The sequence below is a fragment of the Marmota flaviventris genome, chromosome 2 (assembly GCF_047511675.1).
Source record: "Marmota flaviventris isolate mMarFla1 chromosome 2, mMarFla1.hap1, whole genome shotgun sequence".
NCBI classification, from domain to species: Eukaryota; Metazoa; Chordata; class Mammalia; order Rodentia; family Sciuridae; genus Marmota; species Marmota flaviventris.
Window position 1 is genome coordinate 141,129,628 of NC_092499.1, and position 23,937 is coordinate 141,153,564.

The 23,937-nt window shown below is 39.8% G+C and overlaps 1 protein-coding gene and 1 non-coding gene across 8 annotated transcripts in view; both read right to left on the minus strand.

Annotated features, from left to right (window-relative positions):
- The window catches only part of Akap13 (A-kinase anchoring protein 13), a 346,713-nt gene that overhangs the window by 160,383 nt on the left and 162,393 nt on the right, over positions 1-23,937 (minus strand). For all 7 annotated transcript variants that reach the window (XM_071608649.1, XM_071608648.1, XM_071608646.1 and 4 more), the window contains exons 6-7: positions 6,741-6,939; positions 172-3,196 (exon numbers count right to left, since the gene is read on the minus strand). In XM_071608649.1, the coding sequence (XP_071464750.1) occupies positions 172-3,196; positions 6,741-6,939 (3,224 nt within the window). The remainder of the gene's footprint in view (positions 1-171; positions 3,197-6,740; positions 6,940-23,937) is intronic.
- On the minus strand, positions 3,424-3,491 carry Trnaa-ggc (transfer RNA alanine (anticodon GGC)). Its single transcript has one exon. It is a non-coding gene; the product is annotated as a tRNA-Ala (tRNA).

Consider the following 23,937-nt stretch of genomic DNA (forward strand, 5'->3'; position numbering starts at 1 on the left):
CCCCAAGACGATGTGCGTCTCTTGATGGTGGTGTCTATTCACTTGGCAATCTACTCAATGAGCAAGAAAGACCTTCAAACAACAAAGACACCTGTATTTTACAGCATGTCCCAGAGACTGTAAAGGAAATCTGCTTCTTGAAATATTAATTTTGTATTTTGCTTTGCTTACCTGTTGCCAGCTCGGGCTGACCAATCTCTGGCTCCTCCCTTCCAGCAAAACATCCTGAAGGGTTCCCAGTCAGCTGTTCTGTCCTAGGGCCCAGATCAGGACCAGATGGTGATAACTGACTGATTTTCCCCTCAGGAATCAGCACTCCTGAGGCTTTGACTCCTTCAATGACAGCTTCCACTATACGGCAGGCAGTCACCTCTAGCAAGTCTGCTCCCTCAGGCACATGTGCAGCTTCAACAGAGACCATGCGATCACTCCTTTCCCTGCCTGGAGCCAAGATTTGTGTGACTTCTCTCATGCCAGTGGGAGCCTTGTCATCGAGAGCTGAGAGCCCTGTCTGTGTGGGGAGCTCCTTAGCAATAAGCTGCAGTGCTCCATCATCCACTTGTGACTCTTCAGAGTCACCCATAGAATAGCCGTGGTCTGCTCTCTCCTGCTTCCCTGTCTTCCAATCAGGAGGTACCATCCCCGGGTTTGCAGTTCCCTGTAGTCCAGTCATACCTTTGTTTGGTAAATCTCCTGGCAAACTCTGGATCACATTCTTCTCCTGGCTCAATAAAACTTCTGAAATTGGGATGTTTTGGATGTTGGGTGATGTATCCTTTCTTCTGGGCCTAGCAGTACCTCGGAGAGCATTAACCATTGCAACATCCACCATCACATTTCCACTCAACTCATGAACAGTGGTTTTTCCCTGGGATTCAGTATTATCAACTCCCACATCCAGAGCAAAAGGTGGATTGCAGTCAAGAGCCTCAGATTCATCTGGCAGCAAACCAGACAACAGAGGTGAGCTGTTCTGTTCTGCATTCAAGGCTTCCTGCCTTGAGTCTGTAGCCAGATTTGCTCCTGGTGGCACCAGGCTCTGTGCAGCCCCACCTTCAGTCAGCAGGGAGACTTGTGGGGCCACTTCCTTGTTATGTTTAGTTTCTGTCTTAAGACAAGCAGAGGGTGTGCCCAGTGAATGGCTGGGCTGAAGTGCTTTGTCCTCAGCACAGGCCACCAACGTAGGTTTTTCACAGAATTTTGGAGTCTCTTGTCCGGGAGGTAGTGTTCTCTGCTCTTCCTGAAATGTTCCTGAAGAAAGCATGTCTCCCTTAATGGAGGAACAAGGCACTGCTCTGTCCTTGTCATCTTGTCTCTGCACTATAGAGCTTTCTGTAACCACCAGATTTTTGCCTTCTTCAATGAAAACTGAATTAGAAGTCAAAGTGGCCTTACCCACACTCAGTAGAGAAGAGTTAGTCAGAACTTCAGGAGCTGATGAGGGGCCAGGACCTTCAAGCTCCCCACCATGTCTTCCGGGGCTGGTATTCCCCATACTTAGCTGAAGCTCCACAGCAGCCAAGGGCAAGGACAGGCCTATTGCCCTGTCTCCTGGCAACTGTTCAGCAGGATCATATAAATCTCCTCCAGCCAGGCCATCTCTACAAGCTGAAGCCCTGTGTAGTTCAGGAGTTGCTGTTCCCTTTTCTTTCTGGGAGGGGACAAGAGAAAGTGCGTCATCTTTGGTTACTGATTCACTGCCTGGACTGGCTGCCAGAGAGAAAGTGCTGTCAGATGGCACCGCCTGGTCTGGAACCAGTTCTTTCTCAGTTTTAGGCACAATTGGATACAGAGGTGAAACTACCTCAAGAACACTTGTTAAAAGCGTAACTAGTTTTGAATCTTTTCCCTGACCTTTTTTATTCAAAACTTTGAGAGGACACAAATCTACACATTCTGAAGTGATTGTATTCACTTGTTGGTCTTCAAGGCAGATGGCAGTGGATGGGTCTTGTGTTTTGGGTTGCCCTTTCATGGTGTTTTCAGGTTGGCTGACCAAGTCATTGCAATGTTTTGCAATCACTTCACCACTAGAAGTCACTGTGTTCTGTTGACATTCCGAGTCAGAGCAGAGTTTATCATCTCCATTGGCACAATAAGCCAGTAATTTTCTGTTTTGGCTTTGAGTATGAGATGAATTCATTTCTGATCCCTGGTTTGGCATTACATCTTTTTCTATCTCAGAAAAGAGTAAATCCAAAGGTAACACTGCTTCACATCTGTCTGCTAAGGAAGTGCTAGGCTCTAATTCATCTAAAATCTTGTTATTTGTAGCAGTTGGGATTATCAGAGAATTCTGATCTAGAGCATCAGCACTTTCCTCACAACTTCCAGAAGTTTCAGTTTCTGCTGTTTTTTCAATGGGGGTTTCTCCAAGACTAAATCCAAATGAAGACTCAGCAGGTCTGTCACTACTCGGGGCACTTGTGGCAAAGACACAGTTTGGAACACTGATTTTATCCACAGGCTCACTTATGACTGGTATGTCAGCGGCTCCAGTTGTGCTGATATTTGACTTCTCAAATCTTTCCTGTGTACTTTCTACTGCTTGAGGCATATTATTCTGGGTGGCAGCAGCTATGTTCATGAGGCTATGTTCCACTTCCCCTGCACCTTGTGAGGCGCTGCTTTCTGCTGTTGAACTGTCTGCTAGTTCACCCCCTGAGAAATGCTGGGCTGTGCCTAACTCTGTGACCACATCTCCCTGCAGCACACTGCCTCCAATGCTCAAAGACTCCTCGTCTGTGCCCATTCTACAAGACATTCTTCCAGTTTCTTCATTTTGGTTTCCACAGGATAGCAGGCCAGCTGTGCCCTTTACTCTACAGTCAGGCATGCTCTGAATGCAGCTGTCTTGATTGGACACAGTTCCAGAGTCCATAATAGGTTCTGGCTCCACCTCTTCCCCTTTTCTCGCCACGCCTTTATTTTTTTTACTGTCAGATCGGTCTGTCTTCTCTTCCTCAACTACACTTGAAAACTCACAGGAATTCTCAATTGGTCCAACAGGGCTCCCCTGGCAGCACACAGTGCTCACAGTCTCTTTAGGAGGAGGAGAAAGCTGCTGGCTATTGGAGGACTCAGGTGAACAGAGAAGAAACTGGCCATCTGTCTCTGGGGCACTGGGCACACTGGAAGGATCCTGTGCTGTCATCATTAAGGGCGTAAGATTGTCCATCTGCTTGAGGTTTGTTTTCTAGGAGGAAATCAAAGATAACTTTTTATTTTTATTTATTTTTTTTTCCAAAGATAACTTTTTTAAAAAGCTATTCGAGAGAAGATGTCACTGATACTTATAAGCCCAACTCTACTGAACATAACTCACTACCCTCTTGGCCCTTCCAAGGTCACATGATACGGTGATCTAAGCAAATACAAATTAATTATCTCTCTCTCTTTTTTAATATGTTTATTTTTTTTTTATGTTGTGCTGAGGATCGAACTCAGGGCCTCCCACGTGCCAGGCGAGCGCTCTACCACTGAGCCACAACCCCAGCCCTAATTATCTCTCATTTCTGTATTATTTTCCTCTCTCCACTGGGGTGTTAAAAATGACTTAGGAAATACTCACTGATTCTTTTCTATATAGAAAATTATGCTAGAAAGTAGATTAAAACTAAGGCTCAAAAATCTTATTTTAAAAAAGCACTGTGAGCCAAGAAGAAATACAATCTACCAACAAATATGGAAAAATGTTCACCATCTCTAGCAATTAGAGAAATGCAAATCAAAACTACTCTAAGATTTCATCTCACTCCAGTCAGAATGGAAATTATTAAGAATACAATCAACAGTAAGTGTTAGTGAGGATATGGGGGGAAAGGTACACTCATATATTGCTGGTGGGACCGCAAATTGGTGCACCACTATAGAAAGCAATATGGAGATGCCTCAGAAAACTTGGAATGAAACCACCATTTGACCTAGTTATCCCATTCGTTGGCATATAACCAAAGAACTTTAAATTAGCATACTGCAGTGACACAGCCACATCAATGTAGCAGCTCAGTTCACAATAGCTAAGCTATGGAACCAACATAGATGCCCTTCATCAGATGAATGGATAAAGAATATGTGATATGGAATATTACACAGCCTTAAAGAAGAAAGAAATTATGGCATTTGCAGGTAAATGGATGGAGCTGGAGAATATCATGCTAAGTGAAATAAGCCAAACCCCAAAAAAGCAGATTCTGATCCACAATTGGGGGGGGTAAGGAAAGAATGAAGGAACTTTGGATTGGGCAGAGGGGAGTGAGGGAGGAAAAGGGAGGGGTATGAGGGTGGGACAGATGGTGGAAAGAGACAGACATTATTACCCTATATACACGCATGACTATACTACTGGCCTATACTACTGGCGTGACTTCTGCATCAGTACATGTATAGCCAGAGGAATGAGAATTTGTGCTCCATTTGTGTACAATGTGTCAAAATGCATTCTACTGTTATATATAACTAATTAGAACAAATAAAAGAGTTTTAAAAAGCACTGTGAGCACCTTCAAAGTATGCTTTTTAATATATTCATTAAAGGGGAAGTGTCTACTTTAATCCTGTCTCATATATTCAAGTATAAATAAATCCTAACCAGTTTCATAAACTGTTTTTAACCACAACACAAGATGCAATCAGATGTCTATGTATCCTAAACACTCCCTGATGAGTTACAAAGAATCCTTTAATCTCCCAAAAAAGCCCAACCAATCTAGTTTAACTTTTTTACATATTGGTTCATAATTTCAAGAGCAGTGACATGACTGAGGATATAGCTCAGGGGAAGAATGACTGCCTAGCATGCATGGGGCCCTGGGTTCAAATTCCAGGAAAAAACAAAAAAGTGGCATGGTAGGTATTCTTTGACATTTTGATGTCAATACTGACTTATATGAGAACATACAGCACTAATGTCTAACTTAATTACTCTCAGAGGGTACTGGGACTTGAGATATTACAAGTAATCTCAAAAATATTTTTTGCAACTTTAAAGTATTTTTTTTTAATGTAAGCAATAGAAGCCACAAGGGAATGGTTAAGACAATCATGGTTCATCAACCTGATGGAAGGAATACTATGCTATTATATAAATGTTAACTATAAAGACCATAGTATAATCAGAAAATAACATTTATAATACAATGTGGGGAAAAAATTATATACTTAATCTGTTATAATTATGTAAAATTCCCATGCGTATATAGACCAGTCTTAGGAAAAATGGAGGGGAAAAAATTACACAGGAGTCTTTAGTAAGTTTATATCCTGACTTCAGCAATTGTTATAGGAATACTATTTGCATGATACATTAAAATTATTTTAAAATATGTGATTTGTTATTATTTGTTATTATTCGAACAACTACAATGATCTCATGCATACCTACTGTCATCTGTCCTCTCAATCATCTAGTCATTCAGTAAATATGCTGCACACTATATCATGAGACTCTTCCTAATTCCTGAGTCTACTGTAAAAATTTATATATAAAAGAGTAAAATGTGTCATCCTCATTAAAGTATCTCTATTAGAGAATACCACAAAAGAAAAAAAAAAGGATTTTCACTAAAGGCTTGCAGGCTACACTTAAGAGTATTCAAAATTAACTTGATACCATTCATACTGAAAGCAACAGTCTCCTAAAAACTATGAAAGCAGGTCACAACATTTAATGAACATTACAAAACAGAGATCTGCAGAAATAAGTAATGTTACCTGAAGAATTTTGGAAGCTCCTAATACATGCATCCTCCACAGTTTTAACTGCTCATATTTTCTGCCAACCATACCTTTCTGGTAGCTTTGACATCTATTAATTGCAATTTTCAAGTGGACAATCATTCACCTAGTAAGAAGAGTTCTAAGGGGGAAAAAACTGATTTTCTAGTAGTCTCTTCAAAGGAAAATAAAATGACTGCTTTGGAACAAACAATTCAAAAAGACAGAGGCAGGCACATTATACAACCCTACTATGGAATCTTTTGGCCTGCTGGTCTCAGAAATCATGTCTGCTCTCAAAGAAGCCTCTGCCATTGAACTGAACCTAAATGACCTTAAATGAAATTATTAACAAACTGTATCCAAATCCAATCAGCTCTGAAATAAACAACATGGAAAATTAAACTTAGCCTTTCAGATGTTGTGGTCAAGAGAAATGTACCCATATGACGTCTATACTACTCATAATAAATGCTACCAGGGAGTCTGTAATGTTTTTATGTCTGGTAACAACTTTATCTTGAAGGACTGAATGGATTATAAAATTTTAAATTTTTTTAGTGATCTTTTTAACCATGTAACTATCAATTTGAATATAGCAACACTATAATCACTCACTAAAACAGCTGGGAAAAGGTTTCATTGATGAGCAAACTGGGTTCTTGTTCTTTAGCAACAATCTCAGAAACTCTTTTCCCTCATTTAGTTCTACAAAATTAAACCAAACACAGACAAATTTCCTTTTATGCCAGGAAAATTTAGTTCTAGTTGTTTCTTACTTCTACATCTACAATGTGTGTTTATAAATCTGGCAAAAGTCAATTTAAAACACTCAGCCCCCTACTACTACAACCCTAATGCTAATTCTGTATCTTAAGTGATATCATCTAATACCATGAACGCTGCTTTATAGGTTTCATGGCCTTGGTGGAGGCATTTTATGTTTTAACAGCAAGCTTCACTGGGATAGAGAGGGACACACACAGGAACATACATAAACCTGCAAATGAAAACTTTCTTCTTACCATCAGTTGCTGTTGGATATTCATAAGTTTAAAAATATGTCCAGAGCAAGTGTCTCCAGGAAACGGAGGTTCATGATGTGATTCAGACTCAGAGGTCAATGTATAGATGTCCAATTCTCGATGATGCCTCACAGAACAATCTCCATAAGGGATTTCATAGGATAAACTGCTCCAGGAGTCTGGCTCTCTAGCATTCTCCCTGCAAGCAAGTAAACTCTGGTTAATACATAAACACAATCTCCCAATGTGTAGGTTTAACCCAGCAAATATCACATCATATTTCTAACCTGACTGCTATTAAGGCTCTATAGCAATTTTTTGGTTTATATAGCTCCCCAATAATACAGGAATATAACAAATTTCTCTATCCTCCTCAATAAGAGATTACAAATTGGGCAAATGGAAACCACAGGATTCCTCCCTAAAGACATTCTTTTGATTAAGATAAAGAGAAGTTTAGGATCTTAAAATAGCTGATATTATGCTAACAACCAAATAATGTGTTAAGAAAGATGGCTTTAGCCTGGTTTCCAATAGTAGCAAGATTTATTAAAAATTGCTGTTTAATAGATTATACCTTACACTAATTACAGATTATATGGGAAGAAATACCCAGTTGCTACAACCCCTTTAATGGTACTTTAACGTTTGTAATGAGTGGACGAAACACCCTCAAACTTCTTGAAGTCAATTCCACAGAGAAAACTATAAAATGCCTTATACTATCCTTATTAATATAATTATAAGATTCTGTTTTGAATCATTAATTTATTTTTAATTTAAAGAAGAAACAGGGCTGGGGTGTAGCTCATTGATAGATTGCTTGCCTAGTATGTATAAGGCCCTGGGTTCAATTCACAGCACCACTAAAAATAAACAACAATAAACAAAAAACTGTGCTGATTTCATTACAAACATATATACAAATAAAATTGACAAGGGTACAGGCATATAACAAAGCATTTCTGACATGGGCCTCAAAGCATGAAGTCTCTATATAGTTCCACTATTAAAAGTCAGTTGTTTGGATCAAGGCAAGTGAATTTGTTTTGTAAGGGCCACAGTACCTCTAATTCTACCCTTGCTTCTATAAGACACACTCATAATGCTTGCATGAAACACAAACCAAAATGTCTATTGTGTTTTTCACAGCAGATGAAGGAATTTCAGGGCACAAGATAAACCAGCAATGAAAGCAGACAATGGTACACCATACAACCTCATATTCCCAATTACAGTATTTTGGCACACATTTCAAGAGTTATGCAGCCTTTTCGGTGTTCAACAGAAGTATAAAAATTTCTAAAGTTCTGATCCTTTGTGTCACTGTCCATTCTTGTTAGTTTGATATAAGGTGTAATGACAGAGTTGGAGATTTCTGAATTCAAACTACAGGGCTGTTATTTCCTAGCTACATGATGTTAGTCTCTTAATTTCTTTGGGCCTTCATTACATAATGCACACGAAGGGATTTTCAAGAATTAGAATACAAAGAACTATGTCTTTACTATTTGGCATGGAAAAATAAAAAAATGATGTTGCCTATTACTCCTGCTTTCATTCACTTAAAAATAGTTCCTAGTATGCCTTCCTTCCTTGTTCATCTTCTTTTCTGTATTTATCAGAAAATCCTATTTCTTCTTAAAGCTTTAAAAATACTGAAAACAGTTCTCAAACATCATTCTGAGTAGATACCTAGTAGCTCAAATATTAGGTACAACAATAAGATTATGCTATTAATCCTTCCCTCCTTATCTGAAATGTTCTTTATTTTTTCTTTTCTTATAACACTGGTGTTTTGGGTTCCTCATATTATATTTCACCTAAGCAAACAGTACATTGGTAAAGTATCTTAAGAGATTATGGGGGAAGAGAAAGGTTATATATGACATCAATGTCATGTTTTGAAATGAAAGAAACTAAAAAATCAAGAGAGAGACACAAATAATTCAATTGTCTCTCCAGAAACTTTTTTACCTCATAAATCATACCTGTCATTAATAACTCAACTTGGGAACAAATGATATTTTAAGAGTGTGGTGAAGTGAAATGCCTTTTAAAAAAGTATAAAAGCATGCACTTCAGGGTAACAATGAAGGCTATTGCAAAGAACACTATTGCAATTTCCATACTGAAGAATGACTGCCTAAACCAGGTGCAGTGGCGCATGCCTGTAATTCCAGCAGCTCTGGAGGCTGAGGCAGAAGAAGAGTGAGAGCTCATAGCCAGCCTCAGCAATTTAGCAGGGTCCTATGCAACACAGGAGACCCTGTCTCTAAATAAAACATAAGAAAGGGCTGGGAATATACCTCAGTGGTAAAGCGCCCCTGGGCCTAGTTCTCATATCTCCCAAAACAGGGTACCTAATAGTTGCTTAAAATAAGACTGGCATATACTGTGCTAAATGTTTTATGTACTTATTTATGTATTTTATATATTTATGAATTTGTCAAGCTACTCTACTTTGGGTAAAACGACCTCTAATAAAAAGTACCTACCGATAAGTTAGACCCTTAAAAGTTCAATGGAATGGCTCAAAAAAAAAAAAATCAGTTACACCAAATGAGAAAGTGACAATTTCTCTGTAAACTCAATTTTCAAGCTGAGTTGTTTAATTCTTAAATTGTTCCATTTCTATTCTTTAAACCTTGGGAAGTCCCTGTCTCTGACAACAAGTTATTTACATTCTACCTCTCCCATCCTGACCTTCCAGAGGAAGGTGCTTTGGTTGTCAAGTTACCTCCAGGTACTAACTTTTCAATCTCTCATTTCGTTGTCCCTATGGACTGTTGTTGCTTCTCAGTTCCGCTAAAGACCTGTCACTGCAATTATTTTCTCACTGGCTTCCATTAATGTCTGTTGCTACTGACATTCATCAAAACCCATCTTATCCTACAGGTCTGAGTAAATCCCACTATTAATTCATTCAGCAAGTATTTATTTGCCGGGCACTATTCAAGGTGCTGGTGAAACAAAACCAACATCCCTCTTCTGTTGAGAGCTTATATATTCAACAAGGGAGAAAAGGGCAATCAAGACAAGTAAGTCACCTAGAAGATAGCAAGTATTATAGAGAAAAGCACAGCAGGGATGAATCTTGCAATTTGAAACATGGTAACATTTAAATAAATATATCTCCTGCTCTGAATTAAACCTGTATAAAAACCTTTACTAAGTCCACTAAAAGAAAGCTGGCAAAGCTCTATGCATAAGAATGTTTGCAGCAACTTTAGGTATTGTAGCATTAAAAACTGAAAACAATGCAGGAGGAGCCCAGCCTCCCGCCTGTGCGGTAGACAGACCACCCCAACTGGAGGAGGGGCCCAGCCGCCCACCTGTGTGGTCACCTGACCGAGCTCTGGACAAACATAAGGTCACCCCAACACCCCCCACCTCATCAAACACCTTATGAGAAAAACTAATGGAACTCATCTTGGAAAATCCAACCAACCCTTAAAACCCATAAACCGGTGGGCGTGGCTACCAGCTCGGTTCTGCAGCGGATCAGGCACCTGGTTTACATCAGAGAATAAGAGTAGAGAGTCCACAGGTGGAAGCTCAAGTCCTCTCACACTGACTACCAACACCACCCTGAACGCAGAGACTCAAACTAGGAATAGACAACACCACCTACTGGAAGAAAAGAAAACAGAGTTCTGAGAGACTTTTTTTTCTTTTTCTTTTTTCTTTTTTTCTCTTCTCTCTCTCTTTTCATCCATTCATCCAGTCTCCTCTACCCTTCCCCCTCTGGTCCTCACAACCTCAACATATGTGAAACCAAGAATTGTGCATGGAAAAGGTCTTTAATAACTAAACCACCAGAATATATAATATAGAGGAATTCCATATGCCCCACCTCCCTCCCCTCCTTTTATTTCTTTTCTTTTTTCTCTTATTTTCTTTTTCCCGCTCTCTTTTTTCTCTCTCTTTCCTTCATATTTGTTTTTCTCCTTCTTACTCCCTCTATCCCACTTGCAACCCCCTAAATTTTACTATTTATAAGTAGGGTAATCTTATAAATACAGATAGGAGTTTGAATCTATACATTCTTCCATAAATTACCCATCGATTGGTTAGAGCTCTCCAAAGTTACTAAGTTAGATTAACCCCATACCCTCACTCCTTTCCCCCTAAATATAACATCCTACACCTGAAATTCAGTTTTCTTCATGCTCCCAGAGACGGTATGCCTTTCATGAAACTAATGACTATATTTGTAAATGATAATCGAAACCAACATTTGTAGACATACAGTCTAGCTATAAATGTAGTAATAAGGAAAACGTGTGCTTAGATGATGTACTATTGATATTGGGAACTGTTAACATTGTCTTTCTCCACAAAAGGGAGACTTTGCAACTACACAAGAGAAATATAAATATAGAGGGGGAAAATCAATAACACAACAGTTTCACAAAGCAGAAAGAAACGTGAGCAATATGAAAAGACAAGGAAAGAAAGGACAACAGCAATGCAGGTCAACTCAACTTTAAAAGAGGTAATATCTACAGCAGATGGAATGTCAGATAAAGAATTCAGGATATACATGCTTCAGATGATCAGGAGTCTCAAGGAAGACATTAGACAGCAAAATCAGACAATGAAAGATCACTTCGACAATGAATTATATAAACAAATCCAAGAAGCAAAACATCAACTATACAGGGAGATAGAGGTTATTTAAAAAAAAAAAAAACAGAAATCCTGGAAATTCAGGAAGCAAAAAACCAAATTAAAAACTCAAATGAGAGTATTACCAGCAGAGTAGAACACTTAGAAGATAGAATGATGACAATGAAGACAAAGTATTTCAACTTGAAAAGAACATAGACAGCTCAGCGAGACTGTTAAGAAACCATGAGCAGAACATCCAAGAAATATGGGATAATATAAAGAGACTAAATTTAAGAGTTCTTAGGATACAGGAAGGTATAGAGGTCCAAACCAAAAGAATGAACAATCTGTTCAATGAAATAATATGAGAAAACTTCCCAGACTTGAAGAATGAAACAGAATCCCAAATCCTAGAAGCGTACAGGATGCCGAATGTGCAAAATCATAAAAGATTCACAACAAGACACATTGTAATGAAGATGCCCAAAATACAGAATAAGGAGAGAATTTTAAAAGCTACAAGAGAAAGGAAGCAGATTACATTTAGGGGTAAATCAATCAGGATAACAGCTGATCTTTCAACACAGACTCTGAAAGCTAGAAGACCCTGGAATAACATATTTCAAATGCTGAAAGAAAATGGGCTCCAACCAAGAATCATGTATCCAGTGAAATTAAGCTTCAGGATGGAAGATGAAATGAAAACATTCCATGATAAACAAAAGTTAAAAGAATTTGCAGCTAAAAAACCAGCTCTTCAAAACATCCTCAGCAAAACATTACAGAAAGAGGAAATGAAAAATAACAATGAAAACCAATAGTGGGAGGTAGTACATAAAGGAAAAAATAATCAAAGAGGAAAAACAAATCATGTTAAGTAACATAAATAAACAAATATGGCTGGAAGTACAAACCATATCTCAATAGTAACCCTAAATATTAATGGCTTAAACTCACCAATCAAGAGACACAGGCTAGTAGAATGGATCAAAAAAAAAAAAAAAAAAAAGAGCCAACAATATGCTGCCTACAGGAGACGCATGTGATAGGAAAAGACATACATAGACTGAAGGTAAAAGGTTGGGAAAAATCATATCACTCATATGGACCTCGGAAACAAGCAGGAGTGTCCATACTCATATCAAATAAAATAGACTTCATGCCAAAGTTAATCAAAAGGGATAAAGAAGCACATTACATACTGCTCAAGGGAATCACACACCAACAAGACATAACAATCATAAATATATATGCCCCAAACAATGGTGGAGCTATGTTCATCAAACAAACTCTTCTCAAGTTCAAGAGTCTAATAGACCACCATACAATAATTATGGGAGACTTCAACACACCTCTCTCACCACTGGACAGATCTTACAAACAAAAGTTGAATAAAGAAACTATAGAACTCAATAATACAATTAATAACCTAGACTTAATCGACATATATAGAATATACCACCCAACGTCAAGCAGTTACACTTTTTTCACAGCAGCACATGGATCCTTCTCAAAAATAGACCATATATTATGTCACAGGGAAACTCTTAGAAATTATAAAGGAGTAGAAATAATACCATGCATCCTACCTGATCATAATGGAATGAAACTGGAAATCAACAATAAAAGAAGGAAGGAAAAATCCTATATCACTTGGAGAATGAACAATATGTTACTGAATGACCAATGGGTTATAGAAGACATCAAGGAGGAAATTAAAAAATTCTTAGAGATAAATGAAAACACAGACACAACATATCGGAATCGATGGGACACAATGAAAGCAGTTCTAAGAGGAAATTTCATTGCTTGGAGTTCATTCCTTAAAAAAAGAAAAAAATAAATAAATGATCTCACACTTCATCTCAAAACCCTAGAAAAAGAAGAGCAAAACAACAGCAAAAGTAGTAGAAGGCAAGAAATAATTAAAATCAGAGCTGAAATCAATGAAACTGAAACAAAAGAAACAATTGAAAAAATTGACAAAACTAAAAATTGGTTCTTTGAAAAAATAAATAAGATCGACAGACCCTTAGCCATGCTAACGAAGAGAAGAAGAGAGAGAACTCAAATTACTAGCATACGGGATGAAAAAGGCAATATCATGACAGACGCTACAGAAATATAGAAGATAATTAGAAATTATTTTGAATCCTTATACTCCAATAAAATAGAAGATAGTGAAGGCATGGATAAATTTCTTAAGTCATATGATCTGCCCAGATTGAGTCAGAAGGATATACACAACTTAAACAGACCAATATCAATTGAGGAAACGAAGAAGCCATCAAAAGACTACCAACTAAGAAAAGCCCAGGACCAGAAGGGTATACAGCAGAGTTTTACAAAACCTTTAAAGAAGAACTAATACCAATACTTTTGAAGCTATTTCAGGAAATAGAAAAAGAGGGAGAACTTCCAAATTCATTCTACGAGGCCAACATCACCCTGATACCTAAACCAGATAAAGACACTTCAAAGAAAGAAAACTACAGACCAATATCTTTAATGAACATAGATGCAAAAATCCTCAATAAAATTCTGGCAAATCGGGTACAGAAACATATCAAAAAGATTGTGTATCATGATCAAGTAGGATTCATCCCTGGGATGCAAGGCTGGTTCAATATACGGAAATCAATAAATGTTATTCACCACATCAATAGACTTAAAGATAAGAACCATATGGTCATCTTGGTAGATGCAGAAAAAGCATTAAACAAAGTACAGCATCCCTTTATGTTCAAAACTAGGGATAACAGGAACATACCTCAATATTGTAAAAGCTATCTATGCTAAGCCTCAGGCTAGCATCATTTTAAACGGAGAAAAATTGAAGGCATTCCCTCTAAAATCTGGAACAAGACAGGGATGCCCTCTCTCATCACTTCTGTTCAACATAGTTCTCGAAACACTGGCCAGAGCAATTAGACAGACGAAAGAAATTAAAGGCATAAAGATAGGAAAAGAACTTAAATTATCACTATTTGTGGATAACATGATTCTATACTGGCAGACCCAAAAGGGTCTACAAAGAAACTACTAGAGCTAATAAATGAATTCAGCAAAGTGGCAGGATATAAAATCAACACGCATAAATCAAAGGCATTCCTGGATATCAGCGACAAATCTTCTGAAATGGAAATGAGGACAACCACCCCATTCACAATATCCTCAAAAAAATAAAATACTTGGGAATCAACCTAACAAAAGATGTGAAAGAACTATACAAGGAAAACTACAGAACCATAAAGAGAGAAATAGAAGAAGACCTTAGAAGGTGGAAAGATATACCTTGTTCATGGATAGGCAGAACTAATATCATTAACATGGCGATACTACCAAAAGTACTCTATAGGTTCAATGCAATGCCAATAAAAATCCCAACGACATTCCTCGCAGAAATAGAAAAAACAATCATGAAATTCATCTGGAAAAATAAAAGACCCAGAATAGCAAAAGCAATTCTAAACAGGAAGAGTGAAACTGGCAGTATAGCGATACCAGATTTTAAACTATACTACAGAGCAATAGTTACCAAAACAGGCAGGTAGGCCAATGGTACAGAAAAGAGGATACAGAGACCAATCCACAAAATTACAACTACCTTATATTAGACAAAGGTGCCAAAAGTATGCAATGGAGAAAGGATACCATCTTCAACAAATGGTGCTGGGAGAACTGGAAATCCATATGCAACAAAATGAATCTGAATCCCTTTCTCTCGCCACGCACAAAAGTTAACTCAAAATGGATCAAGGAGCTTGATATCAAAACAGAGACTCTGCGTCTGATAGAAGAAAAAGTTGGCTCCAATCTACATACTGTGGGGTCGGGCTCCAAATTCCTTAATAGGACACCCATAGCACAAGAGTTAATAACAAGAATCAACAAATGGGACTTACTTAAACTAAAAAGTTTTTTTCTCAGCAAGAGAAACAATAAGAGAGGTAAATAGGGAGCCTACATCATGGGAACAAATCTTTACTCCTCACACTTCAGATAGAGCCCTAATATCCAGAGTATACAAAGAACTCAAAAAATTAAACAATAAGAAAACAAATAACCCAATCAACAAATGGGCCAAGGACCTGAACAGACACTTCTCAGAGGAGGACATACAATCAATCAACAAGTACATGAAAAAATGCTCACCATCTCTAGCAGTCAGAGAAATGCAAATCAAAACCACCCTAAGATACCATCTCACTCCAGTAAGATTGGCAGCCATTATGAAGTCAAACAACAACAAGTGCTGGCGAGGATGTGGGGAAAAGGGTACTCTTGTACATTGCTGGTGGGACTGCAAATTGGTGCGGCCAATTTGGAAAAGCAGTATGGAGATTTCTTGGAAAGCTGGGAATGGAACCACCATTTGACCCAGCTATTGCCCTTCTCGGTCTATTCCCTAAAGACCTTAAAAGAGCATACTACAGGGATACTGCTACATCGATGTTCATAGTAGCACAATTCACAATAGCTAGACTGTGGAACCAACTTAGATGCCCTTCAGTATATGAATGGATTAAAAAAATGTGGCATTTATACACAATGGAGTATTACTCAGCACTAAAAAATGACAAAATCATGGCATCTGCAGGGAAATGGATGGCATTAGAGCAGATTATGCTAAGTGAAGCTAGCCAATCCCTAAAAAACAAATGCCAAATGTCTTCTTTGATATAAGGAGAGCAACTAAGAACAGAGCAGGGAGGAAGAGCATGAGAAGAAGATTAACATTAAACAGGGATGAGAGGTGGGAGGGAAAGGGAGAGAGAAGGGAAACTGCATGGAAATGGAAGGAGACCCTCATTGTTATACAAAATTACATATAATAGGTTGTTTGGGGAATGGGAAAAAAACAAGGAGAGAAATGAATTACAGTAGATGGGGTAGAGAGAGAAGATGGGAGGGGAGGGGAGGGGTGATAGTAGAGGATAGGAAAGGTAGCAGCATACAACAGTCACTAGTATGGCAATATGTAAAACAGTGGATGTGTAACCGATGTGATTCTGCAATCTGTATACGGGGTAAAAATGGGAGTTCATAACCCACTTGAATCAAAGTATGAAATATGCATAGTAGAGGGAACTGGGACCAAAGACAGAGCAGGCCCAGCGGCCTGCTGAGGGGCAGAGCCGCCCCCCACCCCCCTCGCCTGCCAGGTAGGGGAAGGGTGACCACCGACAGAAAAGGCCCAGTGGCCCAGGGCGGGACAGAGCTTCCAATCACTCCTGCAAGGTAGGCGGGCCTGCGACCCACCGGCAGAAGAGGAGCAGTCGCCTGCTGAGAGGCTGAGCCGCCCCCTCCCCCTGCGCCGGCATAGTAGAGGGAACTGGGACCAAAGACAGAGCAGGCCCAGCGGCCTGCTGAGGGGCAGAGCCGCCCCCCACCCCCCTCGCCTGCCAGGTAGGGGAAGGGTGACCACCGACAGAAAAGGCCCAGTGGCCCAGGGCGGGACAGAGCTTCCAATCACTCCTGCAAGGTAGGCGGGCCTGCGACCCACCGGCAGAAGAGGAGCAGTCGCCTGCTGAGAGGCTGAGCCGCCCCCTCCCCCTGCGCCGGCATAGTAGAGGGAACTGGGACCAAAGACAGAGCAGGCCCAGCGGCCTGGTGAGGGGCAGAGCCCCCCCCCACCCCCCTCGCCTGCCAGGTAGGGGAAGGGTGACCACCGACAGAAAAGGCCCAGTGGCCCAGGGCGGGACAGAGCTTCCAATCACTCCTGCAAGGTAGGCGGGCCTGCGACCCACCGGCAGAAGAGGAGCAGTCGCCTGCTGAGAGGTTGATCCGCCCCCTCCCCCTGCGCCGGCATAGTAGAGGGAACTGGGACCAAAGACAGAGCAGGCCCAGCGGCCTGCTGAGGGGCAGAGCCGCCCCCCACCCCCCTCGCCTGCCAGGTAGGGGAAGGGTGACCACCGACAGAAAAGGCCCAGTGGCCCATGGCGGGACAGAGCTTCCAATCACTCCTGCAAGGTAGGCGGGCCTGCGACCCACTGGCAGAAGAGGAGCAGCCGCCTGCTGAGAGGCTGAGCCGCCCCCTCCCCCTGCGCCGGCATAGTAGAGGGAACTGGGACCAAAGACAGAGCAGGCCCAGCGGCCTGCTGAGGGGCAGAGCCGCCCCCCACCCCCCTCGCCTGCCAGGTAGGGGAAGGGTGACCACCGACAGAAAAGGCCCAGTGGCCCGCGGCGGGACAGAGCTTCCAATCACTCCTGCAAGGTAGGCGGGCCTGCGACCCACCGGCAGAAGAGGAGCAGCGGCCTGCTGGGAGGCAGAGCCGCCCCCTCCCCCCCGCGCCTGCAAGGTAGTCGGAACTGAGACCACCATCAGAACAGGTCAGACCTGCAACTGAGAGACAGAACAGGCCCAGTGGCCTGAGGAAGGGTAGAGCCGCCCCCCCCCCACGCCTGCAAAGTAGGCGGACCTGCGACCCACTGGCAGTACAGCCCCAGAGGCCTGCAGAGGGGCAGTGCCGCTGCCTGCGCCTGCAAAGTAGGCAGAACTGCGACCACCGACAGAACAAGCCTAGCGGCCCGCAGAGGGACAGAGCCGCCGCCCGCGCCTGCAAGGACGGCGGACCTGCTACCGACTGGCAGAGCAGGCCCAGCGGCCTGCCGGCGTGGTAGGCACATTGCCCCAATTGGCGGAGGGGCAGAGCCGCCGCCCGTGCCTGCGAGGGAGACTTTGCAACTATACAAGACCAATATAAATATATAGGGGGAAAATTCAATAGCACAACAGTTTCACCAAGAAGAAAGGAACGCGAACAGTATGAAGAGACAAGGAAAGAAAGGACCACAAGCATTGCAGGTCAACTCAACTTTAGAAGAGGTAATAGCTGCAGCTGATGGAATGTCAGATAAAGAATTCAGGATATACATGCTTCAGATGATCTGGAGTCTCAAGGAAGACATCAGACAGCAAAATCAGACAATGAAAGATCACTTCAACAATGAATTACATAAACAAATCCAAGAAGCAAAAGATCAACTATACAGGGAAATAGAGGTTATAAAAAACAAACAAACAGAAATCCTAGAAATGCAGGAAGCAATAAGCCAACTTAAAATCTCAATTGAGAATACTACCAGCAGAGTAGAACACTTAGAAGACAGAACATCAGACAATGAAGATAAAGTATATCAACTTGAAAAGAACATAGACAGCTCAGCAAGACTGTTAAGAAACCATGAGCAGAACATCCAAGAAATATGGGATAACATCAAGAGACCAAATTTAAGAGTCATTGGGATACAGGAAGGAACAGAGTTTCAAACCAAAGGAATGAGCAATCTATTCAATGAAATAATTCGAGAAAACTTCCCAGATTTGAAGAATGAGACAGAACCCCAAATCCTAGAAGCCTATAGGACGCCGAATGTGCAAAATCATAAGAGACCCACACCTAGACACATTATAATGAAGATGCCCAACATACAGAACAAGGAGAGAATTTTAAAAGCTACAAGAGAAAGGAAGCAGATCACATTTAGGGGTAAGCCAATCAGGATAACAGCTGATCTTTCAACACAGACTCTGAAAGCTAGAAGATCCTGGAATAACATATTTCAAACACTGAAAGAAAATGGGTTCCAACCAAGAATTGTGTTTCCAGCGAAATTAAGCTTCAGGATGGAAGATGAAATTAAAACCTTCCACGATAAACAAAAGTTTAAAGAATTTGCAGCTAGAAAACCATCTCTTCAAAACATCCTTGGCAAAACATTACAGGAAGAGGAAATGGAAAATAACAATGAAAACCAACAGTGGGAGGTAGGACACTAAAGGGGGGAAAATAATCAAAGTGGAAAACAAACCATGTTTAGTAACATAAATAAACAAATATGGCTGGAAGAACAACCCATATCTCAATAATAACCCTAAATGTTAATGGCTTAAACTCACCAATTAAGAGACACAGGCTAGTAGAATGGATCACAAAACAAGACCCAACAATATGCTGCCTACAGGAGACGCATTTGATAGGAAAAGACATACATAGGCTGAAGGTGAAAGGTTGGGAAAAATCATATCACTCATATGGACTTCGGAAACAAGCAGGAGTATCCATACTCATATCAAATAAAATAGATTTTAAGCCAAAGTTAATCAAAAGGGATAAAGAGGGACACTACATACTGCTCAAGGGAACCATACACCAACAAGACATAACAATCATAAATATATATGCCCCAAACAATGGTGGAGCTATGTTCATCAAACAAACTCTTCTCAAGTTCAAGAGTCTAATAGACCACCATACAATAATCATGGGAGACTTCAACACACCTCTCTCACCACTGGACAGATCTTCCAAACAAAAGTTGAATAAGGAAACTATAGAACTCAATAACACAATTAATAACCTAGATTTAATTGACATATATAGAATATACCACCCAACATCAAACAGTTACACTTTTTTCTCAGCAGCACATGGATCCTTCTCAAAAATAGATCATATATTATGTCACAGGGAAACTCTTAGACAATACAAAGGAGTAGAGATAATACCATGCATCCTATCTGATCATAATGGAATGGAACTGAAAATCAACGATAAAAGAAGGAAGGAAAAAGAATATATCACTTGGAGAATGAACAATAGGTTACTGAATGATCAATGGGTTATAGAAGACATCAAGGAGGAAATTAAAAAATTCTTAGAGATTAATGAAAACACAGACACAACATATCGGAATCTATGGGACACATTGAAAGCAGTTCTAAGAGGAAAATTCATTGCTTGGAGTTCATTCCTTAAAAAAAGAAAAAACCAACAAATAAATGATCTCATACTTCATCTCAAAATCCTAGAAAAAGAAGAGCAAAACAACAGCAAAAGAAGTAGAAGGCAAGAAATAATTAAAATCAGAGCTGAAATCAATGAAATCGAAACAAAAGAAACAATTGAAAAAATTGACAAAACTAAAAGTTGGTTCTTTGAAAAAATAAACAAAATCGACAGACCCTTAGCCATGCTAGCGAAGAGAAGAAGAGAGAGAACTCAAATCACTAACATACGGGATGAAAGAGGCAATATCACAACAGACACTTCAGAAATACAGAAGATAATCAAAAATTATTTTGAATCCTTATACTCCAATAAATTAGAAGATAGTGAAGGCATAGATAAATTTCTTAAGTCATATGATCTGCCCAGATTGAGTCAGGAGGATATAGACAACCTAAACAGACCAATATCAATTGAGGAAATAGAAGAAACCATCAAAAGACTACCAACTAAGAAAAGCCCAGGACCGGATGGGTATACAGCAGAGTTTTACAAAACCTTTAAAGAGGAACTAATACCAATACTTTTCAAGCTACTTCGGGAAATAGAAAAAGAGGGAGAACTTCCAAATTCATTCTACGAGGCCAACATCACCCTGATACCTAAACCAGACAAAGACACTTCAAAGAAAGAAAACTACAGACCAATATCTCTAATGAACCTAGATGCAAAAATCCTCAATAAAATTCTGGCCACTCGGATACAAAGGCACATCAAAAAAATTGTGCACCATGATCAAGTAGGATTCATCCCTGGGATGCAAGGCTGGTTCAATATAAGGAAATCAATAAATGTCATTCACCACATCAATAGACTTAAAAATAAGAACCATATGATCATCTCGATAGATGCGGAAAAAGCATTCGACAAAGTACAGCATCCCTTTATGTTCAAAACTCTAGAAAAACTAGGGATAACAGGAACATACCTCAATATTGTAAAAGCAATCTATGCTAAGCCTCAGGCTAGCATCATTCTGAATGGAGAAAAATTGAAGGCATTCCCTCTAAAATCTGGAACAAGACAGGGATGCCCTCTCTCACCACTTCTGTTCAACATAGTTCTCGAAACACTGGCCAGAGCAATTAGACAGACGAAAGAAATTAAAGGCATCAAAATAGGAAAAGAAGAACTTAAATTATCACTATTTGCAGGTGACATGATTCTATACCTAGCAGACCCAAAAGGGTCTACAAAGAAACTATTAGAGCTAATAAATGAATTCAGCAAAGTGGCAGGATATAAAATCAACACGCATAAATCAAAGGCATTCCTGTATATCAGCGACAAATCCTCTGAAATGGAAATGAGGACAACCACTCCATTCACAATATCTTCAAAAAAAATAAAATACTTGGGAATCAACCTAACAAAAGAGGTGAAAGACTTATACAATGAAAACTACAGAACCCTAAAGAGAGAAATAGAAGAAGATCTTAGAAGATGGAAAAATATACCCTGTTCATGGATAGGCAGAACTAACATCATCAAAATGGCGATATTACCAAAAGTTCTCTATAGGTTTAATGCAATGCCAATCAAAATCCCAACGGCATTTCTTGTAGAAATAGAGAAAGCAATCATGAAATTCATATGGAAAAATAAAAGACCCAGAATAGCAAAAACAATGCTAAGCAGGAAGTGTGAATCAGGCGGTATAGCGATACCAGACTTCAAACTATATTACAGAGCAATAGTAACAAAAACAGCATGGTACTGGTACCAAAACAGGCGGGTGGACCAATGGTACAGAATAGAGGACACAGAAACCAATCCACAAAACTACAACTATCTTATATTTGATAAAGGGTCTAAAAGCATGCAATGGAGGAAGGATAGCATCTTCAACAAATGGTGCTGGGAAAACTGGAAATCCATATGCAACAAAATGAAACTGAATCCCTTTCTCTCGCCATGCACAAAAGTGAATTCAAAATGGATCAAGGAGCTTGATATCAAATCAGAGACGCGCCGTCTGATAGAAGAAAAAGTTGGCTACGATCTACAGTCGGTGGGGTCGGGCTCCAAATTCCTCAATAGGACACCCATAGCACAAAAGTTAATAACTAGAATCAACAAATGGGACTTACTCAAACTAAAAAGTTTTTTCTCAGCAAAAGATACAATAAGAGAGGTAAATAGAGAGCCTACATCCTGGGAACAAATCTTTACTCCTCACACCTCAGATAGAGCCCTAATATCCAGAGTATACAAAGAGCTCAAAAAATTAGACAATAAGAGAACAAACAACCCAATCAACAAATGGGCCAAGGACCTGAACAGACACTTCTCAGAGGAGGACATACAGTCAATCAACAAGTACATGAAAAAATGCTCACCATCTCTAGCAGTCAGAGAAATGCAAATCAAAACCACCCTAAGATACCATCTCACTCCAGTTAGATTGGCAGCCATTATGAAGTCAAACAACAACAAGTGCTGGCGAGGATGTGGGGAAAAGGGTACACTTGTACATTGCTGGTGGGACTGCAAATTGGTGCAGCCAATTTGGAAAGCAGTATGGAGATTTCTTGGAAAGCTGGGAATGGAGCCACCATTTGACCCAGCTATTCCCCTTCTCGGTCTATTCCCTAAAGACCTAAAAAGAGCATGCTACAGGGACACTGCTACATCGATGTTCATAGCAGCACAATTCACAATAGCTAGACTGTGGAACCAACCTAGATGCCCTTCAATGGATGAATGGATAAAAAAAATGTGGCATTTATACACAATGGAGTATTACTCTGCATTAAAAAATGACAAAATCATAGAATTTACAGGGAAATGGATGGCATTAGAGCAGATTATGCTAAGTGAAGCTAGCCAATCCCTAAAAAACAAATGTCAAATGTCTTCTTTGATATAAGGAGAGTAGCTAAGAACAGAGTAGGGTCGAAGAGCATGAGAAGAAGATTAACATTAAACAGGGATGAGAGGTGGGAGGGAAAGGGAGAGAGAAGGGAAAATGCATGGAAATGGAAGGAGACCCTCAGAGGTATACAAAAGTACATACAAGAGGAAGTGAGGGGAAGGGGAAAAATAATACAAGGGGGACAAATGAATGTCAGTAAAGGGGGCAGAGAGAGAAGAGGGGAGGGGAGGGGAGGGGAGGGGAGGGGGGATAGTAGAGGATAGGAAAGACAGCAGAATACAACAGACACTAGTATGGCAATATGTAAATCAATGGATGTGTAACTGATGTGATTCTGCAATCTGTATATGGGGTAAAAATGGGAGCTCATAACCCACTTGAATCAAATTGTGAAATATGATATATCAAGAACTATGTAATGTTTTGAACAGCCAACAATAAAAAATTAAAAAAAAAAAAAAAAAAAAGATTGGAAAAGAAAAAAAAAAAAAGTATGAAATATGATATGTCAAGAGCTATGTAATGTTTTGAACAACTAATAATAAAAATAAAAATAATAAAAAAAAAAATGAAAACAGCCTGTCAGTAACTAGAAACTGGCAAATTAAAGAACAGATGTATATATTATTACAAAAATAACTGGAAAATAACTGAAATTATAGTTCAGTGACCTTTTTCAACTCTATAATGTTCAAAGAAAATTAAAAGGTTAAGAAATGTAGCAAAAGCTTAGTAAAATTCCACACATAATAATCGTGTAAGGGTTGTTGGGTTATAGGTTCTTCTTCTACCTCAAGATGTCAATGTTTTTATTATTATTTTTAAAGTTCCTATTCAGATCTCACTGCTGTTCAGTAATGCTTTCACTCACCTGTAAATCGGTCCATTCCCCTGTCCCTGCAAAAGGGTTACACTT